Source organism: Aptenodytes forsteri, unplaced genomic scaffold (assembly GCF_000699145.1).
Source record: "Aptenodytes forsteri isolate BGI_AS27 unplaced genomic scaffold, ASM69914v1 Scaffold55, whole genome shotgun sequence".
In the NCBI taxonomy this organism is placed as follows: domain Eukaryota; kingdom Metazoa; phylum Chordata; class Aves; order Sphenisciformes; family Spheniscidae; genus Aptenodytes; species Aptenodytes forsteri.
The window spans coordinates 11,804,937-11,832,576 of NW_008796063.1; the positions used below are offsets into that span (position 1 = coordinate 11,804,937).

Below are 27,640 nucleotides of genomic sequence, written 5' to 3' on the forward strand. Positions count from 1 at the left end.
GTTGACAAAAGACAATCTTTAATTTTATAAATGTTCACCCAACTGACGAATCCAAACATCCGTTTCAAAGTTCTTTCAAAATTCAACCATTTTCAATGAAAGCACAAAAAACCACTTCCACAGTTTCATCTTGAAACAGCTGCAAGTTCCACATAAACAAAAGCAGGCTTGGTTAATACAAATAACTATGAAATAAGTATTAAGTACTGATCATTAAGTAGCAATGAAATGATTAAAGATACAGTAAGTTTCCTTCTACAGTATGACAGTCCTTCAAGGCACTAGAATACATCCACAGTTTTGACAAGGCGACTGATAACCAGCAGTCGCCACCAGCACTCTGGCATTTTTTGGTTCATGTTTTAAAAAGAATCTGCAGCAAATCAGTGAGGGAATGTCTCTTGCAAGGCATCTCCTTGTATTGTCTAAGAACTAGAAATAAAAGTCTAATCGTGACATTAAAAAGATTATTTCCATAATACATGCACTTTAAATAACTAACGTTCTGCTTATTCTTTTGGAATTTCTGCTAATACCATCTGTATTAGCAGCAATTATGCTTCCTATGCAAGTTTCTGCAGTAATTAATTCCTTCCATCCAAGATTTTGAAAACCATTGTTGAGACACAGATCATTAAACTTCTTCTGAATGGCTAAATCACTTCCTCTGTGATGCACAAGTCAAACTCTACACAGTTCTGCCATATCGTCAAAAGAAGCTTTTCACTGTTAGGTCTGTTAGTTTTCCCACCAGGAGAGGAACCTTTAAAGAGTTTGAGAGCTTCCGTTACAGAGCAGTGCTTTCCGTATCATTGTCAATGTCGAGCATGAGATGGTTGTGCAGTTCTTTGCTCGCTGTCTCTGTAAGAAGCTCCGAAGAAGGGTTTTGAAGTGGTTCTTGAATACTGGAATTGGAGTCTGCACAAAAAATGGAAGAGCAAGTTTAGCAGCCTGGACAGGGACATCTCATTCACTAGTGTATTTCTGGTGCATTTCCTCAGAAAGAAAAGGGAAAGGAAAGATCAACAGAGGCTTTTCAAACAGAGGGCTGGCACATATGTGCACATGCACACATGGACACAAGAAGGCTAAGCCAAACTAAAAAGCTTACGTTTGAGTTGCTTCTCCTGCACACCTTTTTTTAGTCTTGTACATAAGAAAAACATTTCTTTCTGACGAATGGAAGACAGCAGGTATGATTTAGTATCAGATTCCTCAATGCCCCTTAAGAGTGATACGTTACTCCAGACTTTCACGTCAAAACACAATGGTCACTCAGCAAAAAAATTTGGCACCTAAATCATCAGCCAGGTAACCACTACCTATGACTTTTAGAAGCAACAGGAACATGTATGGTGTCAAAAGGAGGTATTGTCACAAGAAGAGGAAGAAACTATTTAAATCAAATGCAGATTAAACCCCTTTCCTGCGTATAAAAGGGAACATCATGTTCTTTGCCACTTCTGAGGGGAGGAGAATTTTGTTCAAGCCAAGGTGTCCAAGAAGGACCTCAAAATGTTGCATTTCTGGTGACTGACTGCCCTGGTAGGTAGAAGACCAGAAAAATCTGTAACAGTTCAAAAAACGTAATTGAAAAATATTAAGTCAGTATTTTGGAAAGCTAATTTATAATATGCCATGACATCACTTACTGCAATCCAGCAGCTGTTCCAAATAGAAACTCATTTAGATCATTTCAATCAATAAGGAATCCAAATAAATACCTTGCTTTTGAACATAGGTGGCATAGACAGGCATCCTATGAAGACTTTGACTCGTATCTCAAGCATTAAGTCTTAGATTTAGCCCAGAAGTTACTTTATAAAGGTTCAAGTTGAAAGTTTTGAGCTAAATGACACGGCAGAGGCGAAAGCAGGCAGAGCACTGCAGTCCGAGTGCAGCCTCCCCTGCTCCCCTCTCGGCCCGTGACCAGAGTGCCAGCCAGCCTCAGGCAACTCGCAGTGTCCTTTTGTATTCAGCGATACTGTTAGTGTGGTAGCTGGAACTCCATCACCTTGTGGTAGCTGGAACTCCATCACCTTGTGGCCTGACACCAACTGGCTTGCCTTGCACAGGACAGTTAAAACGTTCTCATCTCTACTGCTGCAGCTTTCCCAAAAACGCGATTCCAGGATTTATGTTGTTTTCTTGTGAGGTGTGAACTATAAAATTTCTCCCAAGTCTTGTATCAGAGTCTTGAGGACTACCATATTCTGCTAAGATAGCGCTTCAGTGGTAAACGAAATCATCCAGAAGGCACAGAACAAACCATCAGTACTGTTATGACTCGTTAAACACCATCATCCTGGGGGAATCTTTTAAACAGATTTCTCTCCCCAGCCCTCATTCTCATTTTGAAAATCGGCATCCTGGTTACTGGGCTACACCCAGTGAACAGTGCCTTGTGGCACCTACAAGACGGTCACTGTTCAACAGACCTTTGATAGCAATGAAGAAATAATCACTGGGGCTACTTTAAAACCAAACCTTTTCACTTAGCCTCACATTCAGGTGCTGAAAATAAGTCCCCGATCCATGAAACCAAGTTTCATAACATCAGCAGCTCTCCTTTATCCCAACTATACTGTATAACTGTTGTTTCTACAACAGATGAAAATTTAAGTACTTTTAAAGTCAGTTGATGTAAACTTTAGATTTTTTTTTTAGTCATTTTTACTATTGCTAACAGAAGCAGTATTACATAGAAGAATAAACTGCAATGGTGTGAGTTCCTAAAAGTCTTCTTGCATTTTTCCCTTACTCAAAATGTTCCACACTGAGCTTGACCACAGAAGAGATGAGCACAGAACCAAGCAGCAGAGGCACTGCGCTCTCCCGAATATCTAACAGTACCTACTGTTACCTTTCAACTTTCATCTAAAGTATGGTTCAAAAGGTGTACTTCCACTTTAGATGCAGGCACAGTTGTTCTCCCTACCACGACTGCATAGTGAAGGACGAATCGGAAAAGGAGGTAACTGGAAGTGTGAGGTGACACAGGAAAGGAGCATTTGTGACAAACAACGGTACAGCTACTTCAAATACTAAATGAAACTCTGTACAAAACACGTGGATTTCTAGATAGGATTTTCTGTACGTGGAAGAAGTACAATGTGAAACTGGCCAGTCAAAACATGAACAACTTTACACATTCTAGTCTCCAATACTTTTAGTACGTTAATGTAAGAGCGAGCATCAAACAGCCATTCTTTTTGCATGCCACGCTAATGATAATGCAAGCAAGCAGTGTTATTTGTGACAGGTTAGTAGTGGGCATTAGCACACACATGATTATGAATTAGCAACATTTTTGGCCAATCATATGCCTTTTCCTTACCATTGAACTTTCCAATACAGTTCCTACTGAATGCAGGTCAAACATCTAGATTATTTAATAAAATTTGATTAGAATATTCTTTTCTAGGGCTTACTACTTTAATACCATAAAACAGAATTTGAGGCATTACTGAAGTCCAGTACGTGGACAAAGGAATTCAACAGTATCCTGAAAACAATTCAGAATTCCTGTTCTGATATTATGAAGTTTGCTGGCAACTTAATTTTGGCTTCCTTTATTCCCATCTGTCTTCCCTTGTTCCACTATTCAAGGTTAAAATTAAAACCAGCTATTTCACATTGTGAATTAAGTCAGCCAGCCTATAATAAGTGCTTGTATGTGCACGTGTAGATGTTAGAGCAGATACTCTTACGTAATATGCAGTGGTGTTAATTCAGAACAAACATTAATCCCTTAAAAAAGATTGATCTGGAAAAGGTGGGTGATCCTGTACAGAGTGTACTGCTGTACGTAAGTCTGAGTATCACTTCAACTGTTCCCCAGGTGGTTTGGGGGTTTTTTTGGGGCAAAACATACTAGATTTTTCTAGGTTCCTTCATCAGTTCTGCTAGAGAATCCTTCATTGTCAGCTTTCTTTTACTGGCTTTCCTGCATGGCAGCTTTCACACTATTGTTTACCGTACACAACTTATGTGGCCAATTTGCTACGGTTTGCACTTGAAAGGAATGGTATTAAGCCTCTCCAGTTTTAACACTGTTTCATTTCAACACTGTTGATTTCAATTTTTTTTTATATTTACCCAGACTACAGGACAGTCGTGTACCTCTGTTATGCCTGTAACTTAACTGAGAAGGAGTCAGCACTAAGTTGTAATTCACAGACTCCCCCACTAATAAAGCAGCCCCCTGCACACCAGCTGGATATTATTTAGAAGGCAAGCATTTCTCCAGTTACACTGGGGTAAAACAAATCCTGCTTGTCTGCTACCATTAAAGCAACTTCCTCAGAACCAGAAAAATTCCCAAATGAAAACAAACACGGTCAACCTATGAAACACGACTTAGAAATTAAGGTTAAGTCTCTCCTTCAAGTGTGACTCATCAGCACTGTTCCCATTCTTAACTTATTTGTAAGTGCTGTAAAGATCCGGGCCCCAACCTTATTTCTGAGTTCAGTTTTGAAATAAATTGCTCTTGTATTTTAAAGATACTGACAAAAAGAACAGAAGTACAATAAGGAAAAGTCTGTTATTTTAAAAAGCAAAGCTACTTTTTAGTTGCTTAAGCAGCTCATTTACCGCTAGTTTCTTGAATTTAAGAAAACTGTACTTCCAACTTGACTTCTCAATCCAATACTAATTTTAGTCTTTCCTGTAAGCAGTCAAATCTTGAGATAATTCAGGAATGCAGCCTCGACTTTTTCAGCCTGTCATGCAGTTGTTACCTTAAAAAGGTAGTGTCTCTAACCCATTACATATGACTAGTAAGATTATTAATGTGTCGTTTGGCAGCTGCGATTGAACAGACTAGTACTATTAGTGAGGCTGGAGCTGACAGAATGCAAATGCAAACATGCCAGAATGCAGATGCTGCTGGGTGCTTTTCTGCAAAGGGTTTTAGTCACATGAACATGTATTTTGCCAAATAAATTCCAAGTAGTTAAAAATAACTGAAAACCTAAAGTGAAAGCTATATTAAAATGAAACCATAAAACACTGAATTGTAGGAAAAACACATGAGCTTCAGTATTTGCCTGCGCTGATGAGAACAAACCTGTTTTAAATGGGTCACTGCTTCACACTCGACTTGTGGACTAGCAGTTCTGGTGACTTTGTGTGAAGTGTTACTCAATTATAGTTATTTTTACAATTTGTTCTAAGGAGTAACTTAATGTTCACAGGACTATTAAAATTAAGCAGCATAGGTCTTAAAATCTCTTACAAACAGAATGATATGTAGTAATGAGAATACACAGAGTTGACAGAGAGCACATATTCCAAAGCGCATATACAAAATAAAGCTACAAATAAAATATTGCTGTGCAGGAGCATTTTAGCTTATATTGCATGTTTCGGGTAAGTACAAACCTTATTCGCAGTAACCATCCCCACCTGTGAAGGCATCATGGGGTAAAGCTGTTAGGCAATAGAATTTATAATTTGCATTCCAATACATTAGTCTTATTCTAGAGAAGCTACAGTGTCACTGGAAAGTTTTAACCATTATTAAATAAGTAGATTTAAAAGCATTAGTCTCCTACATTCATTAACTCTTCCTTCAGAATTTCCTAAAATAAGCAGAGACTCAGCAGGAGAACATTTCAAGATCTGCTAGTTTTGACTGTTCTCAGCAGTTACCTCCCCCCCTCCCGACTTAAATTAACATTATCCCTATCAAACCAGTAACTACAACCTCCACAAAGTTCCTGTGAGAAGACAAAAAGTTTCTCCTTACTTCACAAATGTCTCAAAACAGAAAAAGAAGGCTGCATTTAAAATATGAAGATCTATCTAGAAATTGACCTAAGATATACAGTTAAGTGCATGTGATTCTTCAGCTTCTGGATGCCCAACTTAAAAGCCCATCAGGAGACTTCGTTATCATAAGGTAAAACCTTCACTGTGTTAGTATCTTGTCTATTAGAACATGTATCAGTGACCACTTTTGGCATTTTATTATCTTCTGTATGTGCCAAAATATGCTATCCTTGGCTACACCTTCTCCCTCCTCCAAATATTTTGTTTTTTGGCAGCAGATGTATAAGCATAATTGAGACTGCCATGATGCTGAGCCTCGAGAAAGCTCTAGAGAGTTGGTTGCTTCCAAAGTAGGAAAAAAAGAAAAAGGCAAGCTAATCTACCCTTTCCCCCAAACCCTTCTGCCTCAGGAATGCCGACCTTCACTATGGAAGTGCCCCAAATCCTTCTGCACAGAACAGGTGGGTGAGCATTTTAACTGGAAATGAGCGACTTAGTATTTTAACTGTTATTTGTGGTTTTCAGTCCCCACCCCCAGTTCATTTACAGCTACAGACATTATTTTCTTCATTTCCACTCCCTGAGGAGACACCAAATAGGGAAGAATCCACTCACCTGTTACTATTTTGGAAGCTGTTTGCGTGGGATTTGCAATAATACCATCTCCAGCCAGCTGAGAAGGAGGATGAGGCGGAGGGGGAACACTAGGTCTATTTCTGGGTTTTGGTACCGGCCGTGGCCTCGGCAGCGTACCACTCTGAGGTGGAGAGTGAGACTGGGAGGTTTCTTGAGTAGATGGCTGTGGCAGTGACGATGGGGAACTAGTATTATGTTTTCCTAGAGGGGGTGTATCGGGTGGTGTTGGAGTCTGCGGAGGAGTGTAACAGGGCTGCTCTGGTCCGTGCTCACTGCTGGGTGCAGCAGGAGGAGATGCTTGACTGTTTGATTTGGGCTGCAGTGGAGGAGTAGCCTGTGTTGGGGGCTGTGGTGGTGGATGGCTGGGAGCCTGTATTGGGGAAAGGCTGCTGGAATATCTCCGAGGTGCAGAAACCTGGGAAGTAGATGTCTGGGCTGCTCCTTGGTTTGCATGTTGAGCAGGAGGAGAAGAACTTCTAGCAGGTGGTTTTGGAGAGACAGAGGGTGGCTGAGCAGCTGGGGCAGAATTTTGGCTTCCTGGCTGCCCTGGCGGTGGGTTGGCTGGCTTGGGAGGGGCTGGAGCAGGCTTCTTAACAGCTGTTAAGAGAAGAGGTGAGATTTCATGGCTGTGTATTGTGAAACCAAAATCCTGAAAGAAAGAAATCAGTAGCACAAAAGAATACTCAAGTACATGATCAAAATAAAATGGTGTATTATCAAATAAAAGCGATATCAATAGGAAGCTACAGAAGTTTGTCACAGGTTTACTAATCAATAGCCTTTGAGTGATTTTGTTAAACAGCGTCGGTAACATTAGTACCAGCATTCATGAAAGAGTCCAAAAGTCCAAAGATGCATTTAGCTACACCTTAGTGAAATGCAAGCAAATTAAACCATTGTCTGGAATAAAAGAAGAAATACTGATAAAGTTATTTTAGTAAGCATTTTTGCAGTACATAAAAAATTGGAACTTAGTGGCTTGAAAACCAAATGAAACACACCTCTCCTCATTGAATGGGGACTGGGACCTGCTGCGTTCTGCGGCTGATTAACAGAAAGCTGGTTAGTGCTGCTTGTTGACTGGTTCTGGACGGTGGCTGCGTGCCCACCATTTCTCACGGGTGGAGGAGTAGCTGAAGATGTGTTGTCCTTAGATTTTGAGGTACTGAAAATTAAAAATCCTAAATCAGAAGATGATTGTAAAACGCCTTGCCCAGATCAGCTGCACCCATTCAGGTTTACATTACGAACTGTGCTATAGTTCCGACCCTCAAACGCTTCAGAAAAACTTCCACACTGGCTGGTATTTACCAAGACTGAACGGTGCTACAACTCTTCAAACAAGTGGCAAGCAGGCTTTAGGCAAGCCTGTACAAACAATTACCAAAATTAAATCAGGCATCCAAGTAGTTCTGCAGTGTCACAGTACCTGTTTGAATGCAGTACTGATACCTAGGAGTACAGCCTCCATGCTAATGCATCCTCAGGGCATTTGCAGATCCTCTAAAAACAGACTCCCAACATGAAAGTTCATATAAATTTTCATTCAGATATACCTATTACCCCTATAACTGTTAGCTTTTTCAAAACATTGCTATAGCATCACATCCAATTCGCTGGCAGTTATCTGGTAGACCTAGGTACTAAGGACCACATGATGGCAATCTGTGAAGCTCTGCCAGAGAAAAAAAAAAAGGACATGAACCAACTTGCTACGTATAGTATACGGGCAAGGCAGATGTAGTCCTCACCACTGAAGCCCCTGGAGCCTTTGGAAGCCCTCGGGAGGGCCCAGGGACTGCGAGAGCTGGGCATGGAGAGAGGAGAGGTTCTTTTCCCTTCATTGACTGGCTGAAGCCTTCTCTCCACCCTACCTGGAATTAAGCTTTAACTTGCTGGGAGACCAGAACTTGTTTTGAGGGAGCAACTCCTGTAAAATCTTTGAGACTGAGATCAGGACAACTCAGCTCTTCCTGACCCTTGGCTATGAAGACAACAGAATTGGGGGGAAACACAGCACTCGAGTGTGAACCAGCCAAGGTGGTACTGGGCAGTGCCCCCTCCTCTTGCTATGCACTTGCAGTCTTCACTCACTTCTCTATAGTCTCTTGCAGCATCTTACTCATCTCAGATGGACTAACACCTTTCAGTCACTTTTACTGGCACATTGCAATCCTAATTTCTCCAGATGCTGTTAATAAATTGCAAGTACCTGAACACAGAGTTTGTGCAGATTTTAAATGCAGCTTTTAGACACTATTCTCAAGGTTTTGTTTTAGCTGCCTATGCCACAAAAGACATCTGTGAAGGAAATATTAGTCTGCAGGGGATTTCCGAATGAGAAGTTTTTGTAAAAGTGTCACCTGAGAACAAAAGCCATATGAAAGGAGTCAATGCTGCATTGAACTCCACGGTGGTGTCTTACTGTAAGATGCAGTGTGAGAGGTTGATGTCTGGAGAGCACTACAGGCCTTTACATGTGGTTTGTTATATCTCTCAGGCCACAGAAATATCGAAAGCAAAGTGCTGCTTTCACCATACATGAAAGGAAGAGTCAAGGCTACTGCAATTAGCCTTGGAGTCCACGTATACTAATACTGGGGACATGATCACACGGAGTTTCAACAGTAATTAAGTAGCAAAAAAGCCTGTATGTATGCTTGTCCTAAAGAAACTAGTATTGAAATATGATAAATCGACTTCCAGTTTTCTAGCAAGCAAGTCTGGTCATCACTAACACTTGCTACAGACAAAAAACAAAAAAGACAAATCCAGATAACGTGTACAAGTAACAACAAACAAGACCAACAGGTTTCTAGTATTGCCAGTGGTAGGTTTTGTTCTTTCAGCAGCAAACTGATGGTCATACTATGTGGACACCTCTAGAGTATAACTTGGAAAGGTCAACATGGGTAGTAGAAGTACAGCCTTTTTCAGTATTTTTCATCATCATTTTTCTCCCCAAGAATTCTCTTACTTTAGAAGATCAATTCTGGAACATACAGAACAATGTATGTTATTTTAGAAGATCGATTCTGGAACAATACACATGGCAAGAGAGTTCTCGCACAGTGCTTCTGCCCGCATCTGAAAAGGCTTCACACATGACAACATGCATTCCAGGTAGAAGAGGTGCCTTGTGAAGCAGATACAGTTGACACATCAGTCTGCTGCTGAAGCAGCCTGCTAAGACACTGCCAGCAGAAGCCATGCCTCTTACCTGACATCCTCATTTCCTTGACTTTGTAAGTGTTCTGCTGTGCCAGCAGAGAGAGCAAAACCAGCACCCACTGGGCTTGTTTCAGCCACAGAAGTTTGTGAGTGCTGCTCCGCTCCGGACTGAGCCAGCACGCCAGCCTCCGTGGGTGGAAGTGGTGGCTGGAAAGCTGGGGATGTGTGCTTTCTATTTATAGTGCCACATCTCCGAGGATTCGCTTGGAAGTCCATAACCTTGACACCAAAGCTACAGAAAGAAGAGAGAGTAAACACACCACGCCAGCCAACACCAGGTAACTAAAGCAACAGGACAATTGGCTGTTATAACCCACAAAGACAAACGCAACCCCTGTTGCTTAGCATGCAAAGCAGCAACAAGGAAAGCTTCAACTTTCTGCATATAACACCATTAACGTTAAGACATGCAACACTATTTGGCTTATCCACACAGAGGGGTAAGCTACACAAGTGGAACAAGCTACTCAATTACATTTGAAGACAGACATTGATGACAATGAGGTCAAACCACTCAGTAATTTTACACGTAAATACATACATTTCCTTACATACCAGAGTATCTCCTCACCGAATATATTTTGCCACATGAATTTTGTTTCTATTACACGCTAAGTTGCAGTACAGATTTCAAGACAGACAAAAAAGCCACTGGATATACGCTCTGATTTGTGTTTAAAGGAGAATTATGGATAAACGGACTAAAATTCTAACAGGTTTTAGAATGCATACAGCACATCCGTTCTAGAATTTAATTTTATTCTTGTGTTAAAGACTGAATCTTGAACTGATTTTCTTCTTCCTCTGTCAGTGCTGATAAATTTGCATGTGGCTAGCCATAGTTAACATTCAGGTAACAACATTTGCATAAACAGCTAAAAACAAAACAGCACATCACTTGAATATTCATGATATGAGTGATAATAAATGAACGTTACACACTACATGTTATATGGGAAAACAGCATGTTTTATTTTTATTTTTTAGCGTACTACTGTTTGCTGTGGTATACTGTACCATCATCAACTCAGAAGTCTTATCATGAAGGCACCAGGTAACACCACCTCAGCTTATGGGCTTTGAAAAAGAAGCCATGGAATATCAGAAGTTAGATACTGATAGATGCTACTATATACACTTCTGTTTCAGTGGATTTTAGACCCCCCAAATCTGTAATAGGACAATTGGAAGCAGTAATTATCTGCTTGTTTTTTATCATGCATAGAGTATAACTGGAAGCAAATACCAGTACACTACCTTTGAACCTTCCTCAGGCTGCAACAACATGGGGGGGAAATAAATCACTATTGTTACCTATAGTATTTCCATGAAATTCTCCTCCTGCAACCAATAAAAGTGTGTCCGATTACAGCCTCCTCGGTAGTCCAGCTCTCAGGAGTGGGCTAATAATTGAAATCTAACCCGAGAATGAAACATACCTTTCCTTCTTTAATAAATCCCCTTCCATTACAGTCATACTAACAGGCCTCTTCCGTTCCAGTGTCCCAGATTCATATTCATTCCCAGTGTGTGACAAGTGATTTGAATTAACAGCAGGAATTGCAACAAATGCCCCAGACACATTGAAATCTTGATCTGAAAGAGAGACAGAGAGAATGCATACTAAGACATACATATACAAAATGGTGCCTCTCACTGCAAAAAGCTATCGGAGGTTTACCTGCGTAGGATTATCACAAATACAAAATTCTTTTAACTATGGCAAGAATTTACCTCCAGGGAAGAACCAGTCTGCGTGCTGAATAATTGGCTCAATAACTGCTACCACATGGACTGAAGTTGCTGCTGCCATTTCAGCAAGGGATCTGCAGAAGAAATTTGTAGAACACTTTACACAGAGTTCTATCAAAGTAAGAAAATGAAAAAAATTCATACTACCTAAATGACAAATTATGCTAAGCATGATGTATCAAGACTCCTAAGTACCACATAAAGAGCAACTTCACACTTTGATGAAATCTAGACTATTCAGTAACATGCACAGCGTTTGAAAACACTCCTAAAAAGGTGCATGCCTAAAAGGATCTGGAGGCACAGGTTGAAAGAACATTTGAAATATTTTTTAGGCAAATAGTCTGTCGCTGTGAATAGTCTACATGATTTAAAACAATCTGACAAGAAATTCTACAGCTTCATGGAAGTTCTGTTTTGTAGCTTTCCTAAAACAACTTACCCTTCATTCTTTGCCCATAACAAGTTGGGGCCCAAGACTATTGCGACATTGCTGGGTGTCATTTTGTTAACATCGCTGTTCTGTGCAAGCTTTGCTAAAAATTTGATTAAATACCTACAAAAAGGAAAGAAATAAGTAAACAGGAGTAACTAAGAGCATTTCTTGTTGAAAGGAACTAAGTAAAAACTCAAGAACTCGTAAAGACAGCTCCCAACAAAACAGAAATAAGACAAACAGCCATCTTGCTTGGTAGCTGGCTACTAAGTTTCTACTCATGATTCTACTCTGAATCACAAAAGTTGAACTGGGTAGTAAAGAAAGCATCTCCCGCTTTAGCAAAATGGAACTACAGAACTATTATGTTTTCAGAAAAAACATTTAGATTGAGAATGCCTACTCAACAGCTATTTTCATATCCTGTAATGGAACTTCCACGCTTCTAGGAGTCACCAAAGGTGGTTTTATTCCGATTCATTCCCAAAAGGCAAAACCGAAAGGAAAAATAACATGTGTAAGATACATCCACGTGGTTTCTAAGACTGGAAAATACAATGAAGAGCACAGCTGGTGAAAAGTCAGGTACTATTGCCAACAGCATGACCCTTAAGTAGAAGGGTTCTGCGCCTCACTATTTCATTACAGTCAATAGTGAATTAACTTGACTGAAAAAGTCTACCACCAATGCACACCAACTACTTGATAAAACAGGATGTCCTTTTATAAACCTAACTGAATTTGGCCAAGAAAAAAAACCCTGGATTAGACTTTTGGTTAATCAGCGTTGAAATGTAGTACTCTAGCATCAAAGCGGCTGTGCTGTAAGTCAACAGATGTTCATACATACCTGAAATTAGCATGATAATGCTTAGGTAATCTGTTACAAATTCTCCATAACTCTTGCAGCTTCTTATCCTGGTCCTGAATACTGAAAGGAAAAAAAAAATTCTGTTACATCTTACTTTCAGATCAGAAAACTGTTGTTTCTGCAGTGAACAAAGAGATGACTGTATAACCTTCCATTTATGCCAAATAAATGCAGTGTTTTGTATTCAGTAATTCAGTAACCTGCTAGTCAAATCGCTGAATTATCTCTACCTGCAACGAAAGAAAACTGCTCAAGCATCAATACTATGCAGCCAATAGTCTGAAGCAGCCCTTATGTTTAAACATAAAATAGATAATTCACCACATTTTTGTGCAATTAGTATTAAGCTAAACCACAAAATTTAAAATAATTTGTTACACAAAATATTTACCTGTTAGAGCAGAAATGAGAAAGTAAACTGTGTGAGCTTGGTCTTTTCTTTTGAATGCACACAAGAACCACCAAATTTGATAAAAATATGTAGAATGTTTTCCTATATGACTATTTTTAATATGCTTACTTTGCAGCTTGTGTCCATTCTTCATATAGACTGTAGGTCATTAAAGGTTCTGGCAACTCTCGCAAATAGGATTTCAAGGCACCTGCAATGCAGACCAGAAACAGGCTAGCTTTTTAGCCAATGCTTTCAGTCTTCATTTAAAATTCTGTCCTCAGATCTGCAATTTCATCTATGTAATAGGACTCAAGTTCCATCCAATGAAACAGTGGGAAGACCTGACACTTCCACAGTATATCTGCTCAACACTTAACACAAAAGGTCTTCCAGTAATTACTGTGATTTGACAGAAACATGTACTATAAAACTATGAATCATCTCTTCAGAACAAAGACCTTATTCAAGGTCTACATATGGCTCTCATCTCACTTGATCATGTTAACACTCGTCATGAGGGGAAATACGGTATTTGGATTACTATGATCACCTGAATTTTAAACACCGCTCTGTCATGCAGACATGAATACATCAAGTGTGATGAGCATGCGTACCCTATACTTATCTGTGTTAAGTTGTGCAATGAAGTGAACTTTCAATTTATTTTCATTCATAGTTTATCTGCAGAGATCAACACCTTACACTGCAGCCAGTCAACAGTTAAATGAACAGCATAAACTTGCGTTGTATCTATTTATACCTGGTTTTGATTCAGAACATTCACAATACCTGCAACAGCATGGGGATCGGAATAAAATTCGTCAAGCTGGGAAGTTGAACAGTCCAAGGCAGCTTTCAGCTTTTTTAACTTGGAGGCTCCAGCAGCAATTCTGAATAAGCCCTGCATAATAAAAATAAAATGTATTTGACTGGTAACAACAGGTTAGTACAAGCATGAAACAGTAGAAGTTTTATGACAGCCTCTTTCAGAACAGTTTCAACTTTGGTGTCTTCACCTTACACTGTTATGACCTAGGTGGCTCTTAACACGTCACTGCCATCTGACAATGTTTTAGTTCCCTCTAAATAGGCCCATTCCTAATTTTTCATTCTAGGTGCATTCATCTCAAAGATACTTCAAATAGTGCTGAAGATTATTCTGTTGCAAAAGATTTATCATCTACACTAATGAACAAAATTACTTAAGCAACTTGTTAAGAAGTAGACACCAGTCCATGAGTTTGACTGAGCTCTTTTTTCCTGTCCTTCATAGCATGCGATCTAGTATCACCTACCTCCTCTCTCATTCCCGTTTCCAAAAGCATCATTACACAGGCTTCAATAGGGACTGCAATTTCACGACCACTGCGCTTGAGATGCTCTTCTAATGGAGTTCCAAAAGCTGGTTTTTCAGTCCATTTGTCTAGTTGGAGAGTATCAAAACACTGAGCAAAATATCTAACAAACACTTGAATTATGTCCCAGACAGGAAAAGAAGACAGCCTCCAGTACCGCAAAGAAATTTTCAGAATACAGTAGGAGTTTTACAGCCCTTGATCAGTAAAGTCCCTTATATCATGAGTAAAGAGAAAATGAGCCTGCTGGTGTTCAAGAAAAAAAATACTTCTGCATCTTTCTGGATGGAATATCGCACACAAATCCTTTGTGTAACTGGAAGTGCATGTCCCGCTAGGCCTCAACACAAGTGCCACCACATGGCTGTAAGTCACATTAATTCTGATTTGCCAAGACACCAAAAGGCTTAGGTTTGCAAGAATCTTTGAGGAAAATTTTGTCCAGATTGCACGACCTGGGCTGATCTTAGTTTTAACTGTATTTAAGGTGGATAAAAACCAAGCTGTTAACAAAAAGTTTATTGCTGATTTAAGGAATCAGCAACTTAAAATGGATGTTAGCAGCCCCAATGTCTTACATTAGAATTACCACATTAACAGCCCATCACTAACGCTTGCACAAATTTTCAATTCAATTTCTCCGTTGTTGCTTAACTCTGAAAGTCAAAATTGGCACAAGTTTCTCCAAACTGAATGTGAATTTCCTGTTTCCTACTATTTATTTTTGCACCCATTTCTGCTGTCTTAATTGAAAAAATGCAGATGTAAAAGGTTATTGTTAGTACAGATGCATTATTTCTTTTATGTGGAAAAAAGGTCAAGAAAGATGAAGACTTTGAGAGTCCTCTGAAGACACAATGTGCTTCTGCAAAGGATTTAATTTACCCTTTTTGTTTATGAAACCACATCAACTGCATCCCTCATAAGGCTTTAGTTCCTCTCATTCATTAACACACCATGAGAGGCACATGCCATTTTCCCCAGTTTTGCAAGTTACAGCAAACATTAGCAAGAGAAATCTTAGTAATTGTTCAAAGTCACAGTAATATACACGAAATGTGCTTCTGCAAAGGATTTAATTTACCCTTTTTTGTTTATGAAACCACATCAACTGCATCCCTCATAAGGCTTTAGTTCCTCTCATTCATTAACACACCATGCTCTAGAGGCACATGCCATTTTCCCCAGTTTTGCAAGTTACAGCAAACATTAGCAAGAGAAATCTTAGTAATTGTTCAAAGTCACAGTAATATACACGACAGCTAGAAACACAACTGAAGTCATGCCCTACACTTAGACGTTAGATACTGGACCACTTAGACAACATGCCTCCTAGCCCACCTTCCAGGATGGCTAATCTGTTCTGAAGCGTTTGTCATATGAAGCGTTTGTACAAAGCAGCTAAGCAACAACAACAAATTTAAAGCAGTCGTATTTGTAAACAGAGAACCTTCCATACAGCCATAATGCAGCCCTGATTCTGTGTAAGCATCATTTGTTTGCATTACCTCACCTCCCATCAGATCTACAGAGTACAGATATTCTATATCATCTTTCAGCAAGATGCTCATATTTCTTGACGTATTTAGTTTAATGGTTCATCTTTTACAACTTGCATGTGGTCCACAACTGAAGATACTTGAGTCTTGCTCAGCTCAGATTATATTTTTCTCAGACTTTGTTCAGCCTATTTCTTGTTCAAAGCAATTAGCAGATTAAGAGACAGTATAGCCAGTATTAAGGATAGCAATTTCAACAACACACAGTGCATCTTCATACCAAACCATTAATGGTAACACCTTAACTCCCATTGACAATGGAAAGCTTAGTAGCACGGGGAAGAAATGAAGCTGTATTACTTGCTTTTCTTAACTGCTGATAATCAACACAATAATGTGAACACTCCATTAGCCAGCTGTAGTGCAGTGGGCACACTCGGAAAAAGGATTGCATAAAAGGAAAAAAAGTCAAGCTCCTTAGAACAAGGGCAGTTTTTCTGATAATCGCCTAGTAATAATTCAAGAAGCAAGGACCCTAAAAAGTTCCTAAATCACAATGAAACTTTAATTGGCCCAAAAAGCCAGGTATGAATTAGCAAAAAGTCACATGATATCAAGGAAGAAGTGCAAGCAAATAGAAAAATCCTTCCTTTACCCTCTTGGGTATTGGATAGATCCTTAATATTTTATTAGTGTGTTAAAATATGGCTGCAGAACTCCAGAGAACACAAAGATGGAATTATGCTTGGGAATGTAAAATTGTTAAGTAGATCAAAATGGCCTTATTAAATAAGTCTGCATGCAAGAGAATCAAGATAAAGGAGGAGAATATTGTGCATAGGTGGCACAGGCAAGGAGAAGCATCAGCCAGAGCACAGGTTACTTTACCTTGATGGGCTTGAATTTCGGGTAGGACCTTTTCTATGACTGCTAATGCTTTTCTATGGTAATCTGCTTGTGCTTCTAATAACTGAGAACAGAAGCCACATTTTAAAAACAAAAAGAGCATTAGCTTCTGATGAGCACATAAAACAAGACTAGAAGGTTTAGCACACAAAATGTAATCTTTGAGAATTGAGTGTCTATGCACATACGTGCTGCAATCAAAGTCGTACTGAAAAAATACTCACCATAACAAAACATCTAGCATATTCCCCCTCTTTGGACACAAAGTTATACATGTCTGCTGCTAGTTGATCCTTTGAAAAAGAAAAGAATGCAAAACAGTACATCAAGTTTACAGGGGCATTTCAACTTGTACAGAAAGACAGAAGTATATATGTTTATTTTGCCTGCAGTAAGTTTGAACTATCAATTCAGGCAGTACAGGAAGCCAGTAATCCACCTACTCTGCCACATGTATTCTTCCAAGCAAAATTCATTCAAAATGCCTAACTTTGTTTTATATAGCAAAGCTGCTGCCCACGTAAGTCAACAATTGGATTGTATGGCAATATGTTATTTACAGCCAATCCCTGCATACAAAGACAAATACTACTAAATGGTTTTTGGTGCTCAGCTCAACTGCAGCATAATGTAGTATTTGACAATTGAGAAGTGAAACTGAATGTGAACTGCTCAGAGCTGTAATAGTCAGAATGTTCCTTTTATGTCAGCAGTCTGAATTTCACCCAGGTAGCTCACACTGCATGACTACTCAGTGGCCTGAAGCACACAGACACCCTGCACATTTCAGTCAAGGCTAAGACACAGTTCCTTCTCATAACTGTCTCAGACTGAAACAGAAAGTAATGTAAAACACCCATTTTAAAAAAGGAAGTTCCTTGTTAAATTCAAGCAATTCAGACAGAGATCAGCTAGCATTAATATACCTTTAAGACATACAGTTTGTTAACAGCCACGTAATTTGTGACTGCGGTAATCAGACAGCCAGTTCCACATGCAAGGCTTACAGAAGCAGCCGTATCCGATTGCTATTCTTGCTAATGAGAGGTATGTAAAAGATAAGAGACTCATCTTGTCATACCTTGCATTGTTCTACTTTATTTCCAGCTTCATCCATCTCTTCCTTAAGAGATTCTATTTTTGAAGGATGCACTTGAAAATTTGTTCCTGAAGTCTTGTGGGCTTGATTATACCTGTGGAAGAAAGGCTGCAGTCATTTGGTAAAAACTAGTACTAAACAAGAATCTGCATTTGGCTGCCTTGAAATTAGTTTCTTTTGACAGAAAACAAACCCGATAGTTTCAGAAGTTTTCTGACAGAACTAAGGAAGGTGCTCAAAATACACCATTTATGACACGCTGGCATAATTCACAAACAGCTAAACAACTATAAAAATCCACAAGAAATCCTGCATTCTCTAAAACCTCTAACAGGGGTGTATAACATGTTAGAACTACCAATCCCAGAAAATGCTACATAAATTATTACCACAGTTTAAGACCATTTAATGGGACCTAAGGGTAAGTTGAACAACCTAGGACCCTACCACTGAGATGGTTCAATATAATGCTGTAAAAGCACTTGGCACAGTCACAAAATTAGACTCCTATTCCTTATTTAAGTTGACAACTTAAGCGAACTGGAAAGAAGATGAGTTTTCAGCATTCTTCCAATTATATATAGGCATGTAAGAGCTCCAAAATCTTGATTCTGTTTGGATCTAGTAGTCATGAGTCCATTTTTTAATAACTTAAATGTAAGTTTGTCTTTTTTCAGCAAAGTATTAACATGCATACAGTAGCATTTCAGAAGCGAGTACCAGCATCAGATCAGATGCCATGAGACGCCAACAAGAAGTTGGCATGAATAGAAAAGGACCTTGTAATTAAAATTATTTCTTACCTTCCTCTTGCAGAATCCCAGTCCAACACCAGCTTTGCAAGCTGTTTCCTCTGCTTCTGAATGTTTGGGATCTCCGTCTAAAACGAGAATTCAAGGCTTACAATACACAATTTAAAAATAAATGTAATAAATTACATTTTGTAGATTTCATATCCACTTTCCACCACTAATGCATGACCCCTTAAAACAGTTTTATTATTAGCAATGTGATAAACCATTTTTGCTAGTTTATACATAAATCCAGATTTATTTCTTCAGTCAGGCTGAAGTGACCTACCTCTGTTAGTAGACACAGTGGATCTAAAACTTCTCTTTCGATCTGCACTTCATGCTGAGAGAGCTCCATTGCCAGTTTATTCTCTGCATCACCACATGTATCTAGCATTTTCCTTTAAGAATTATAGGAAGTTGTAATGTGAGTTACTACTGACTAAAGAAGAAAGATTCAAAACAAAACAGTGGTGGCCCTTTGTTGTCTGCTATCCTTTTGGAAAGCTTTGTGTTGTATAAAGCAAGGCATTACTTAACGGCATAAAACCAAGATGCCCTATGTCATCATGGGCAAATTTGGGATAGGCAAGGAGTGTTATTAAACCTTTGTCTTTAAAATTCCTTAGCCATTACAACATTTTTGGAGGCTTTAAGTCATCTAGGTGATTATACTGGCCCTAAGGGCAGAGAAGTTAGTATTCATTTCAAAAGCCCATCCTTCCATCTCACCAGATGCAGGAAAATTGCTCAATGCAGTATTTAATTTTTTCCTAAGCCCCTTTAATGTGAAAAAGTCTTAACACCATAATGTCAGGCAATCACGTATGCAGCAGTCTCAGGTTCCAAAACCATGATTTGACCTTTGTTTTAAGCTTGTTCTAAGGAAAAACCCTATTCTCTAAGATTTTTATCCATGTTTAAATCTCCTGCAACAGCTCACAAAAATGCACACAAAGGTTTTTAAGGTCATTCTCCACTGGCTCCATTAGAACTACCATCAGCAACAAGGAAACACATTTGCTCTAGGAATTCAGCATATTGATGTTCATTTGTTTCAGCCACTTTCCTGTAAGTTGTAAATATGCACTTTGCCAGGATAAGGAAATTGGCATTATTTTAAACTAGAAGCCAGTAATGCAAAGTGGCATTATTTTAAGTCATTAATGCAAACCTGCAGAATGCAGTATTTACATTAAATTTTGAACTTTAAATGGAGATAATCACAAGGAGAAAAGCCACTTTCAAAAGCTTTTAAGATAGCAGAGAATCAGAATCCTCTCGAATACAATTCAGAGCAAGTCTAAAACTTGCCCTCAGAATTACTCAAGAAGAAATGCTTGCTCACTTTTTCTCCCTTTAGATTAGAGAAGGAATCTAGAAATATTAGTTTCATTAGATTGAAAACAGCCTTTATGTACCCAAAGTCTCTAATTAGAGTCCTGCAGGCAATAAAATGACAGACTGCAACTTATATAGCCAAATACTTACCCCAACAGAGTTTCATCACTTAGCTGGAGAGATCCTTCTTGCATATTTTGAGCAAGAGCTGTTAGAGGAAGTTTTTTCTATGGAACAGAAGGAACAGTGCTTAGCTTAGCTCTATTCACCTTGTCCAGCTTTCCCAGTATATCCCCTCTAAGATTTTTCTCTTCTTCCATATGGTTTCTATTATACACATAGGCAGCTCATTCTTTGACTTTAAGAAAACGCCAAGTCACAAAAAGTTTCAAGCCTCAAGACTCCTGTTCTCAGATACTTTGAAAAGCACTTTCTTCTCAGTCTTAGTTGGAATGACTGGCCCAAAATGTCTTTGATAGTAGTTGAGATACAAGTAAACAGCTTTAACTTGAAATCTAAACAACCAGTTCTCTGCAGAGGTTCATTCTGTGTGCCCCTGTTTTCAGGAGGTCTCTATTATTCAATAAAAGGAGAAAACTTGAATGTTAATTAATTCTGATTCTAACACTTTAAGAAAACCTACATACAGCTTTGCTAAAGAGGGGCAGAAATCAAATGTGTACAGAGAAATATTTACAGTTAATTGGAGATGTCAGTGCGCAAAGGTAATTCTAAATACGAGGAGCCTGATCAGAGTTGCAGAGTATCTTCTCTTCTTAGTCAGGTCTTATGAAAGCTGTAGGTACTCAGCACACTGCAGAAACAAGTGAGTGTCCTGACACTACTAAGGTACTCCAAGGTCACGTTACTATATCCAGATGGGGAATTACAGCTAGTGTTTTACCAAATAATGTCAACATGTGAGATGATTTTACAGAGTTTTTCTTCTCTTGGATAATTTGAGGCATAGTAGCTGATCAGTATTTAGAAGGCCAGACCGTATTCAGACTAGTCTCAGAAGACAAGCCAAAGGGCAATTGTACTTACGTGTCTCTTATCAGGATCTGTACCATGCTGGGCTTGAAAACATGCAATTAATCGCTTCTGTGCAATGTGGCAAACAGATCTCACAGTGTCAAGACGTCTCTCGATCTAGTCGGCAGGAGGGGGAAAGAGGAGGAAGAGAAAACAAAACAAAAAACCAGAAGTTATTTTCCTGGCCTCAGCAGAAAATCTTCCTCCTGTACCACACTTAGTTCTGGGTTGCATATTTCTCAAGTTCTACAGCTTACAAGAAGTTCAGATGCTTAGCAGAAGTGCCTGACAGCAAAAATGCTTGGAAAGAGATTTAAATTCTTTTTTTCCCCTCAGTGGCATGGCAATTCAGTTGGAGCTCGCAATGTTCACGAGACTGGAGAGTGGAAGAGGGAGAAAAACATTACCCCTACTTTTTGTCTCAGCAAAAGGTTGATACTTGCCATCTGAGATGAATGGCACATGCGGATATCTAAGACACTAATTTAGGGAGAAAACTGTGGGAAAACTCTCATTTTTTTCATTGTGACCTTGTGAAGTAGAAGGCTAAAGACATATTTGACCGCTCCTTTACACTGGGCCAAACCTACGTACTGCAAGCTTTCTATTGCGTTTCCTTCTCTGGCCGTTAAATGCAAGGACAAAGTTCCTACATGCTAAGCAAAATAGTATTTTCAGGGAGAGATTAATGGGATTCAGAAGGGATGTGGAATGAAAAAAATAGGCGTCAATGCACAAACAAGAATTCTGTTTATCATAGTATATTTGAAACATGGCTTAATACAGACTGTGAATATGACAAATGTATACATTAATAAACTGTTCTTTTAAGGGATTTTAAGTAAGGAATTTGGACTATTTTATTTCAAAGAACACCAAAAGCAAACAAAGTGATGAGCACTGGGACAGAACTGCTTATGGCACCGAGCTCTCTATGCACAGCACCAAAAGAATGCTGTTTATCTGCATTTTGATGACTCACCAAGAATAAAAGGAGGCCCTTTGGAATGGCTTCTATTTAAAAAGCAAGGGAAAAAAAAGTTGATTTCATCTGTAGAAATAATCTGAACAGAATCCAGTTTTTGATACAGCTCTAAAATCACTCCTATTACATTTTCAGGACAATAATTCTCTCCAGCTTTCCTATCAATCATAAATACAGATTAGCTGCCAGACTAGTAATTTTAGTGCTAAGTTATTATGCCCCTGCTAGCTACTGTTAAGGGCACCATACCTGCCATTTAAAGCAGGAGATACACTGTTGGTTTTTCCAGAACAGGCATACTGCTATGTCCTAATGAACACAAAATGCTATAAATTCTCATTTAGAATGTTACACATCCAGATAAGAATGACATGATTTTTCCTCCCAACAGGTTTATTTGGCACTACTACGATGGGATATGTATATCTCTAAAGTGGTTACAACTGGAAGGATGTAATTAGGTCCCAACAAAAGCAGCTAGTAAAAACTACGGCTACTAAAAGGGACAGCAGATCCAACAGAAGAGGAGCCTTCAGGGCTGGGTTGGGAGAAGTTGCGAGGAAGAAGATGCCGGTGGAGGGAGGCACAGACAGATGGGGACTTGGTGAGCATCAGCACAGAATCACTGCTGTTGGGCATGGGAGCCCTGTCCTGAACACACGAGCAAGTGCAGCACTGGGCTCGCCGTTTCCTTCCAGAAGAGGGGAATGGCAGTTCTGCTACGCTGTAGCCTGGAGGAGCACCCAAAGCTGGGCCTTGGGGCTGTGCCGCCCAGCAGCAGCCTTTGCAAGTCCAAAGGGAAGGTGAAAGAACCAGTGTAGGAGGGCTGGAGAGTTGAAGGACCATGTAGGAAGACTGAAGTTTCACTGGCTACATGAGGCACTAAAGGGACTTAAAAGCTCTTGACAGCCACAAGATGAATCCAAGCTGAGGTGCTCAAAAAGCTTAATAAAAATCTATTATGGTAAAGTAAGGTGCAGAGAGACTGTCCAAGAAGGACTGCTCTGAAAGCACAAGGCATTGCCTTTTATTTACAGAGCATATATCAACAAGCTCAAAATTTAGTCCATTTCAAAAAAGTCCATATGAAGACATATGAACAAGAAGGTACTGTTTGTGGTCTACTGTTGCTGCTAAGATGATTTATTTCTGTTGTGTTATCTTCAAAATAAAATATCACCAACACATTCTAAACCATCCACTCTTTGTGAAAGCATTTATTCTTGCCTGCTCACGTAGTTAAGACTTCTTAAAATACTGAGCCTGTGCTCAGTATTTTTTCCACACCTGAAACATGGTGACATCCTGTAACTGAACTATCTTACAGATCCCAGCAGACTAACACAGCCCTTGTCAGCCATGCATGGTGGCTTACATTCCTTAGAAAGACTCTGGAGCACATATATTCCCAACAGCCTGAATGCCAAACTCAAAGGGCAGAAGACTGATAGGAGGAACATGACCCCAAAACCTCACGATAATATACTCTCCTCTCCGATCTGCTTTTTAGTTCAAAGATGTCAGGAAAACCATGAAGGACATTAATCTCCATTAAGCTACCTTTGAACTTAAAATGTGACCTACAGGCCTTGCTGTCTGTACCCACAGGGCATCTTCAGTGTACAAAACATCACACAATTGCTTTATTATACACTACAAGGGCATGCCAGAAAGTGGGTCTATTGTAGAAGCCCTTCCAGTACTGAATTATATTCCTTGTCTTCAGACAGGAACACATTTAACAGATACTTGAAATGGAGTATTACACTTCAGAAAACAGAAAAAAGCTATGGCAATCCTATGTCAAAGCTTGAGCTAAATATAAAAAAGAACACTGTGAAACATGTTTATAAAGTGAACAGTACCACGCTTTTAAGCTCTTTAGTTAGATAAAAGCCCCTCTCCCCTCCACAAGCCCCCAAGAGCAAACAAACAAGTGAGTAAATTCTTCCACTTGGGTGTAGCCAGTCTGCTCTGTGCCTGGGAAAGCCTTGCTTGCAAAATTTTTTTGGCAACAAGCAGCAGTACTTTTGGCTTTCACTTCTTGTTACTATTTTGCAGCTAACCAAGAAAACAGATGAGCCCTCGAAGGCTATAAAGGTGTTTTAACATCCTTTATGCCATTTAATTGTACACATCTCTTTAGAAATTAAAAATAGTATTGTCAAACTGTTAAGATATTGACAGTTCACATAAAGCAGTCCTCTGAAAAGCTGGGTAAAATGTTTCAGGTCACCTCATTTCGCCATTACTCAAGATGATTTCATGCATTTGTGCTGAATTCAAGTTTTAATTCAATTTAATTCAATACATTCTCTCATCTTCTACTTTAATCTGAACAGCTGGAGAGATCTGAAATAAAAGTACTTGCACCATTTGTTTGGCTTCCATGTTTTGTATACAGGTCCTGAACTTAAGCATACTAAGATGCTTTGTAATCAATTTGAAATAACCATTACACTCGAGGTCCCGTGGAGCAGCTAGCCTGACTTCCCTTGCCAATTTACATTTTGCCTTTTTTTTTTTTTTTTAAAGTCTTTCACAAAGTAACCAGGGGAAGAAAACTATGTAGAATAAATCTGTAATCAAATTTGTTCCATGTAATCAGTCAACCTTGTTAATCTAACAGTTGCAACTAAAATTCCACCACGAACGTAGTGTTTGATTAGATGGTATACTTTCAAAGAGATGACAAGTCTGCAAACAAATCAAATGTCAGTGTGACAATTTTGAGAACAAATACCACAAGCTGAACAAGAAGCATTTGTACATTTATTTAGAGCAATTCCAGACTTTCAGAAAAAATTGACATTATCTGTTAGCAAGCAGTTGGCATGTTTTTTGCCACTTCTCTTAAGGCCCAAGTTGACCTCTTCAAGAGAAACAGAAATGAAGACAGAAACCAGCTGTGCCTAATCACAGTTTCTTCCCAGCTCATCGTCCACCACCAGATGGACTGGCAAGTCATTAGCACTAAGGGTTCATAAGCTTAACAAGCTAGTTCATCTAATTAAAAGCAAAAATGCTTCCTCCTTCACTTTATCAAGCTACATGATCAGATTCAGAAACAGAAGTACCTGAGCTTTTCCCACTCAAATTTTATCACAGTTTTTTCATGTGCTGAGAAGTCAGCCAAAGACATCCTTGTTTTCACCCCTGTCATTTGCAGTATTTTTTTTCCCCCACATTAGGTACTCCGCTAAACTCAGAAGGCTCAAACTTCACATAGAGCATTTAAAAAAAAAAAATACATATTAACCATGTTACAATACCTGCAACAGGTCTTCACTGAGTACCTCCGTTTTCTCAGCCCTAAGGAGGAAAACAGACCATTGTCAGACTAATTAGCACGTTCAGGGTCAAAGATTGCTACAATGCTTTTGACAAAACCCATTCAGTTTCAAGTTATAAACCCATTATGGCCACTGCTGCAAACACCGCCATGTTCACGATGTCGCACATAGCGCTGGCTCCCAGCCCCGGCATGAACATGGATGGCTTGCCCAGCACAGGGTGCTTGGGAAAGCCTGACATTCCCGGAATTCCCAGCCCACAGCACGAATCCACTGCACCAAGCTCAACTATATTGCAGACCGCACACGGTTTAACACAAAGCAAACCGGAATCCTGAGTAACTTCACTTGAATGCAAAGAAGTACTGAAGCAACTTGAATCTCACTCCATGTTGTTAATCAGGTAATGTTATCAACACACATGAATGTAAAGGAATATAAAGACATGAGAAAAGTAGGACAGCCAACTTCATCTTTTCATATTCTACCACTGCAGGGCTTTATCAATCAGCAATCAGTGGAAATGGTAGCCTGAACACCTTCCCTTAACCTTACATGCACACAACCTTCATCAGAAATATCTCCCATTACCTCATTGTGCTGACTTCCATAATACTAAAACAATAAAAAAAAATTATTATTTAAAAAGATCATCAGAAGTTAACAGTATTACCAGTAAAGGTCTACCCTCAATAGAAAAATGTCTGAATACTCACACATACTTCCAGACAAAAATGTTAACAGTTGTTACAAACATACTCAAACCTTTACACATACAATTCCACACCTTTTCCCAATCACAATTTATACATAAACTTCAAATTGTTTAATGTTGACCCAGATTTGTTTGGTGTTGACTCATTTGCTATAACACTGCTTTACCCTACCTTTGCGGGATCTATAAAGATAAATTTAGTTCACCCGTGATCTCTTCTACTTGGCTGTTCACCATGACTACAGGCCTATTGCTCTAAAGGACTTGGAGGTACTCCACTGCCCTATTTTCCTGTTCAGAGAGTTTCCCCTGCTGCTGTCAGAGTTCCTCATCTACTACACCGACTTCCTTCTGATCCTACAATCTGTTTAATAACCTACCACAAGATCGGTCATGCACAAAAAGTTCATTTGCTTGATCAAGCTTCATCAGCTGAACTTGTGAAATGCCTCCAAAGACAAGATTCATTCACTTTAAAGGGGTTTGTTTGTTTTTTAAGGCATTTGACTTCAATTTCATGGCACATTATCTGCTTGAACTATTTGTAAACCGTAAGGTGTTTAATAATTAAATATGAGAATACAGTAATGCTCAAAACCTCAACAAGACTAAGACAAAAGCCACTTAAATACTTTGACAGGAACATAAACTGCAAGCATTGTAATATTTATTTGTTTAGGAAAACACATACAAGATAGATAAACTTTTCTTCCACACAAACAGAAATACTGTCTGATCGAAATGGTACCCTGTTAGAGGGCAATTATTTGGGGTTTTTTTGGGTTTTTTTTTTTCCCAGTGGTTTTTTTTGTGTTTTTTTTTTTGAGGGGGGGTGGTGAGTGGGGTTTTTTTGGGTTTGGTTTTTTGGGGGTTTTGTTTGTTTGTTTGTTTTTGGGTGGTTTGGGTTTTGGGTTTTTTTGGTTTTTTTGAGTCTTGCAAAATCACACCAGAAATTACATGGAAGAACAACAGTGTAAGAATACTCCAGTTATAGCGGCACATTCTTAACCAGATTTTAATCTAATCTGAAGTGGCAACTACTACACACATCAGCTAACTGATCTGATAGAAGCATACAGAGCTACTAAATATTTCTGTGGGAACATAGTGCTGTGCATGATAATGGTATTACACAAAATTCTCAAGCAGCCAGAGTTTTCTGTCCTTTAACAGACTGTGTAAGAGATGAGCCATCTCTATTTCTAAAACTGAATTTGATACTGTACATGCCTTTCATGAGGAAGGGCCGATGAAGGGGCTGTATTTACCACGGCTAACATGGCCTTTGGTTTCAAACACCATTTTCTTCTCAGTCCTGTTTTCCACAGGTGAATGGACGCCTTTCACGAAGTTAAATTTTACCCACGTTTAAGAAAGAGTGTATGGCACAGAGTGTATACGATGCTACCAAATTGCATACCGCTTTAGCTTTGTACCTCACCTAGACGCATCTTAACACCTTAAATACCAAGTCAGCCTAAGCAATGCATATGAAAAGGCACCAATTCAAATACCTGTCGGGTAAA

The 27,640-nt window shown here is 39.2% G+C and overlaps 1 protein-coding gene across 1 annotated transcript; it reads right to left on the minus strand.

Annotated features, from left to right (window-relative positions):
- On the minus strand, positions 1-25,640 carry ARHGAP17 (Rho GTPase activating protein 17). Its single transcript, XM_009286620.1, has 20 exons — positions 25,543-25,640; positions 25,379-25,418; positions 21,134-21,238; positions 20,237-20,313; positions 19,035-19,146; positions 18,758-18,834; positions 17,937-18,048; positions 17,080-17,148; positions 16,838-16,919; positions 14,391-14,518; positions 13,885-13,996; positions 13,222-13,303; positions 12,681-12,761; positions 11,837-11,950; positions 11,377-11,468; positions 11,082-11,238; positions 9,632-9,874; positions 7,413-7,576; positions 6,391-7,008; positions 1-918 (listed from the first exon to the last, which is right to left on the minus strand). The coding sequence occupies exons 1-20, from the start codon at positions 25,638-25,640 to the stop codon at positions 788-790; spliced, it is 2,694 nt and encodes an 897-aa protein (XP_009284895.1). The 3' UTR covers positions 1-787.
- Positions 25,641-27,640: the final 2,000 nt, after the last annotated feature.

Excerpts from the sequence above, each read along its gene's own strand:
- ARHGAP17 (XM_009286620.1), bottom strand. The coding sequence starts at position 25,640 with ATGTCAGGCTTTCCCAAGCACCCTGTGCTGGGCAAGCCATCCATGTTC. Across the intron at positions 14,519-16,837 it reads CGAAATTCAAGCCCATCAAG|ACAAATGGACTGAAAAACCA; the intron begins GTAAAGTAACCT and ends CTCTCCAACTAG. Across the intron at positions 12,762-13,221 it reads GAATGGACACAAGCTGCAAA|TATTCAGGACCAGGATAAGA; the intron begins GTAAGCATATTA and ends TTTTCCTTTCAG.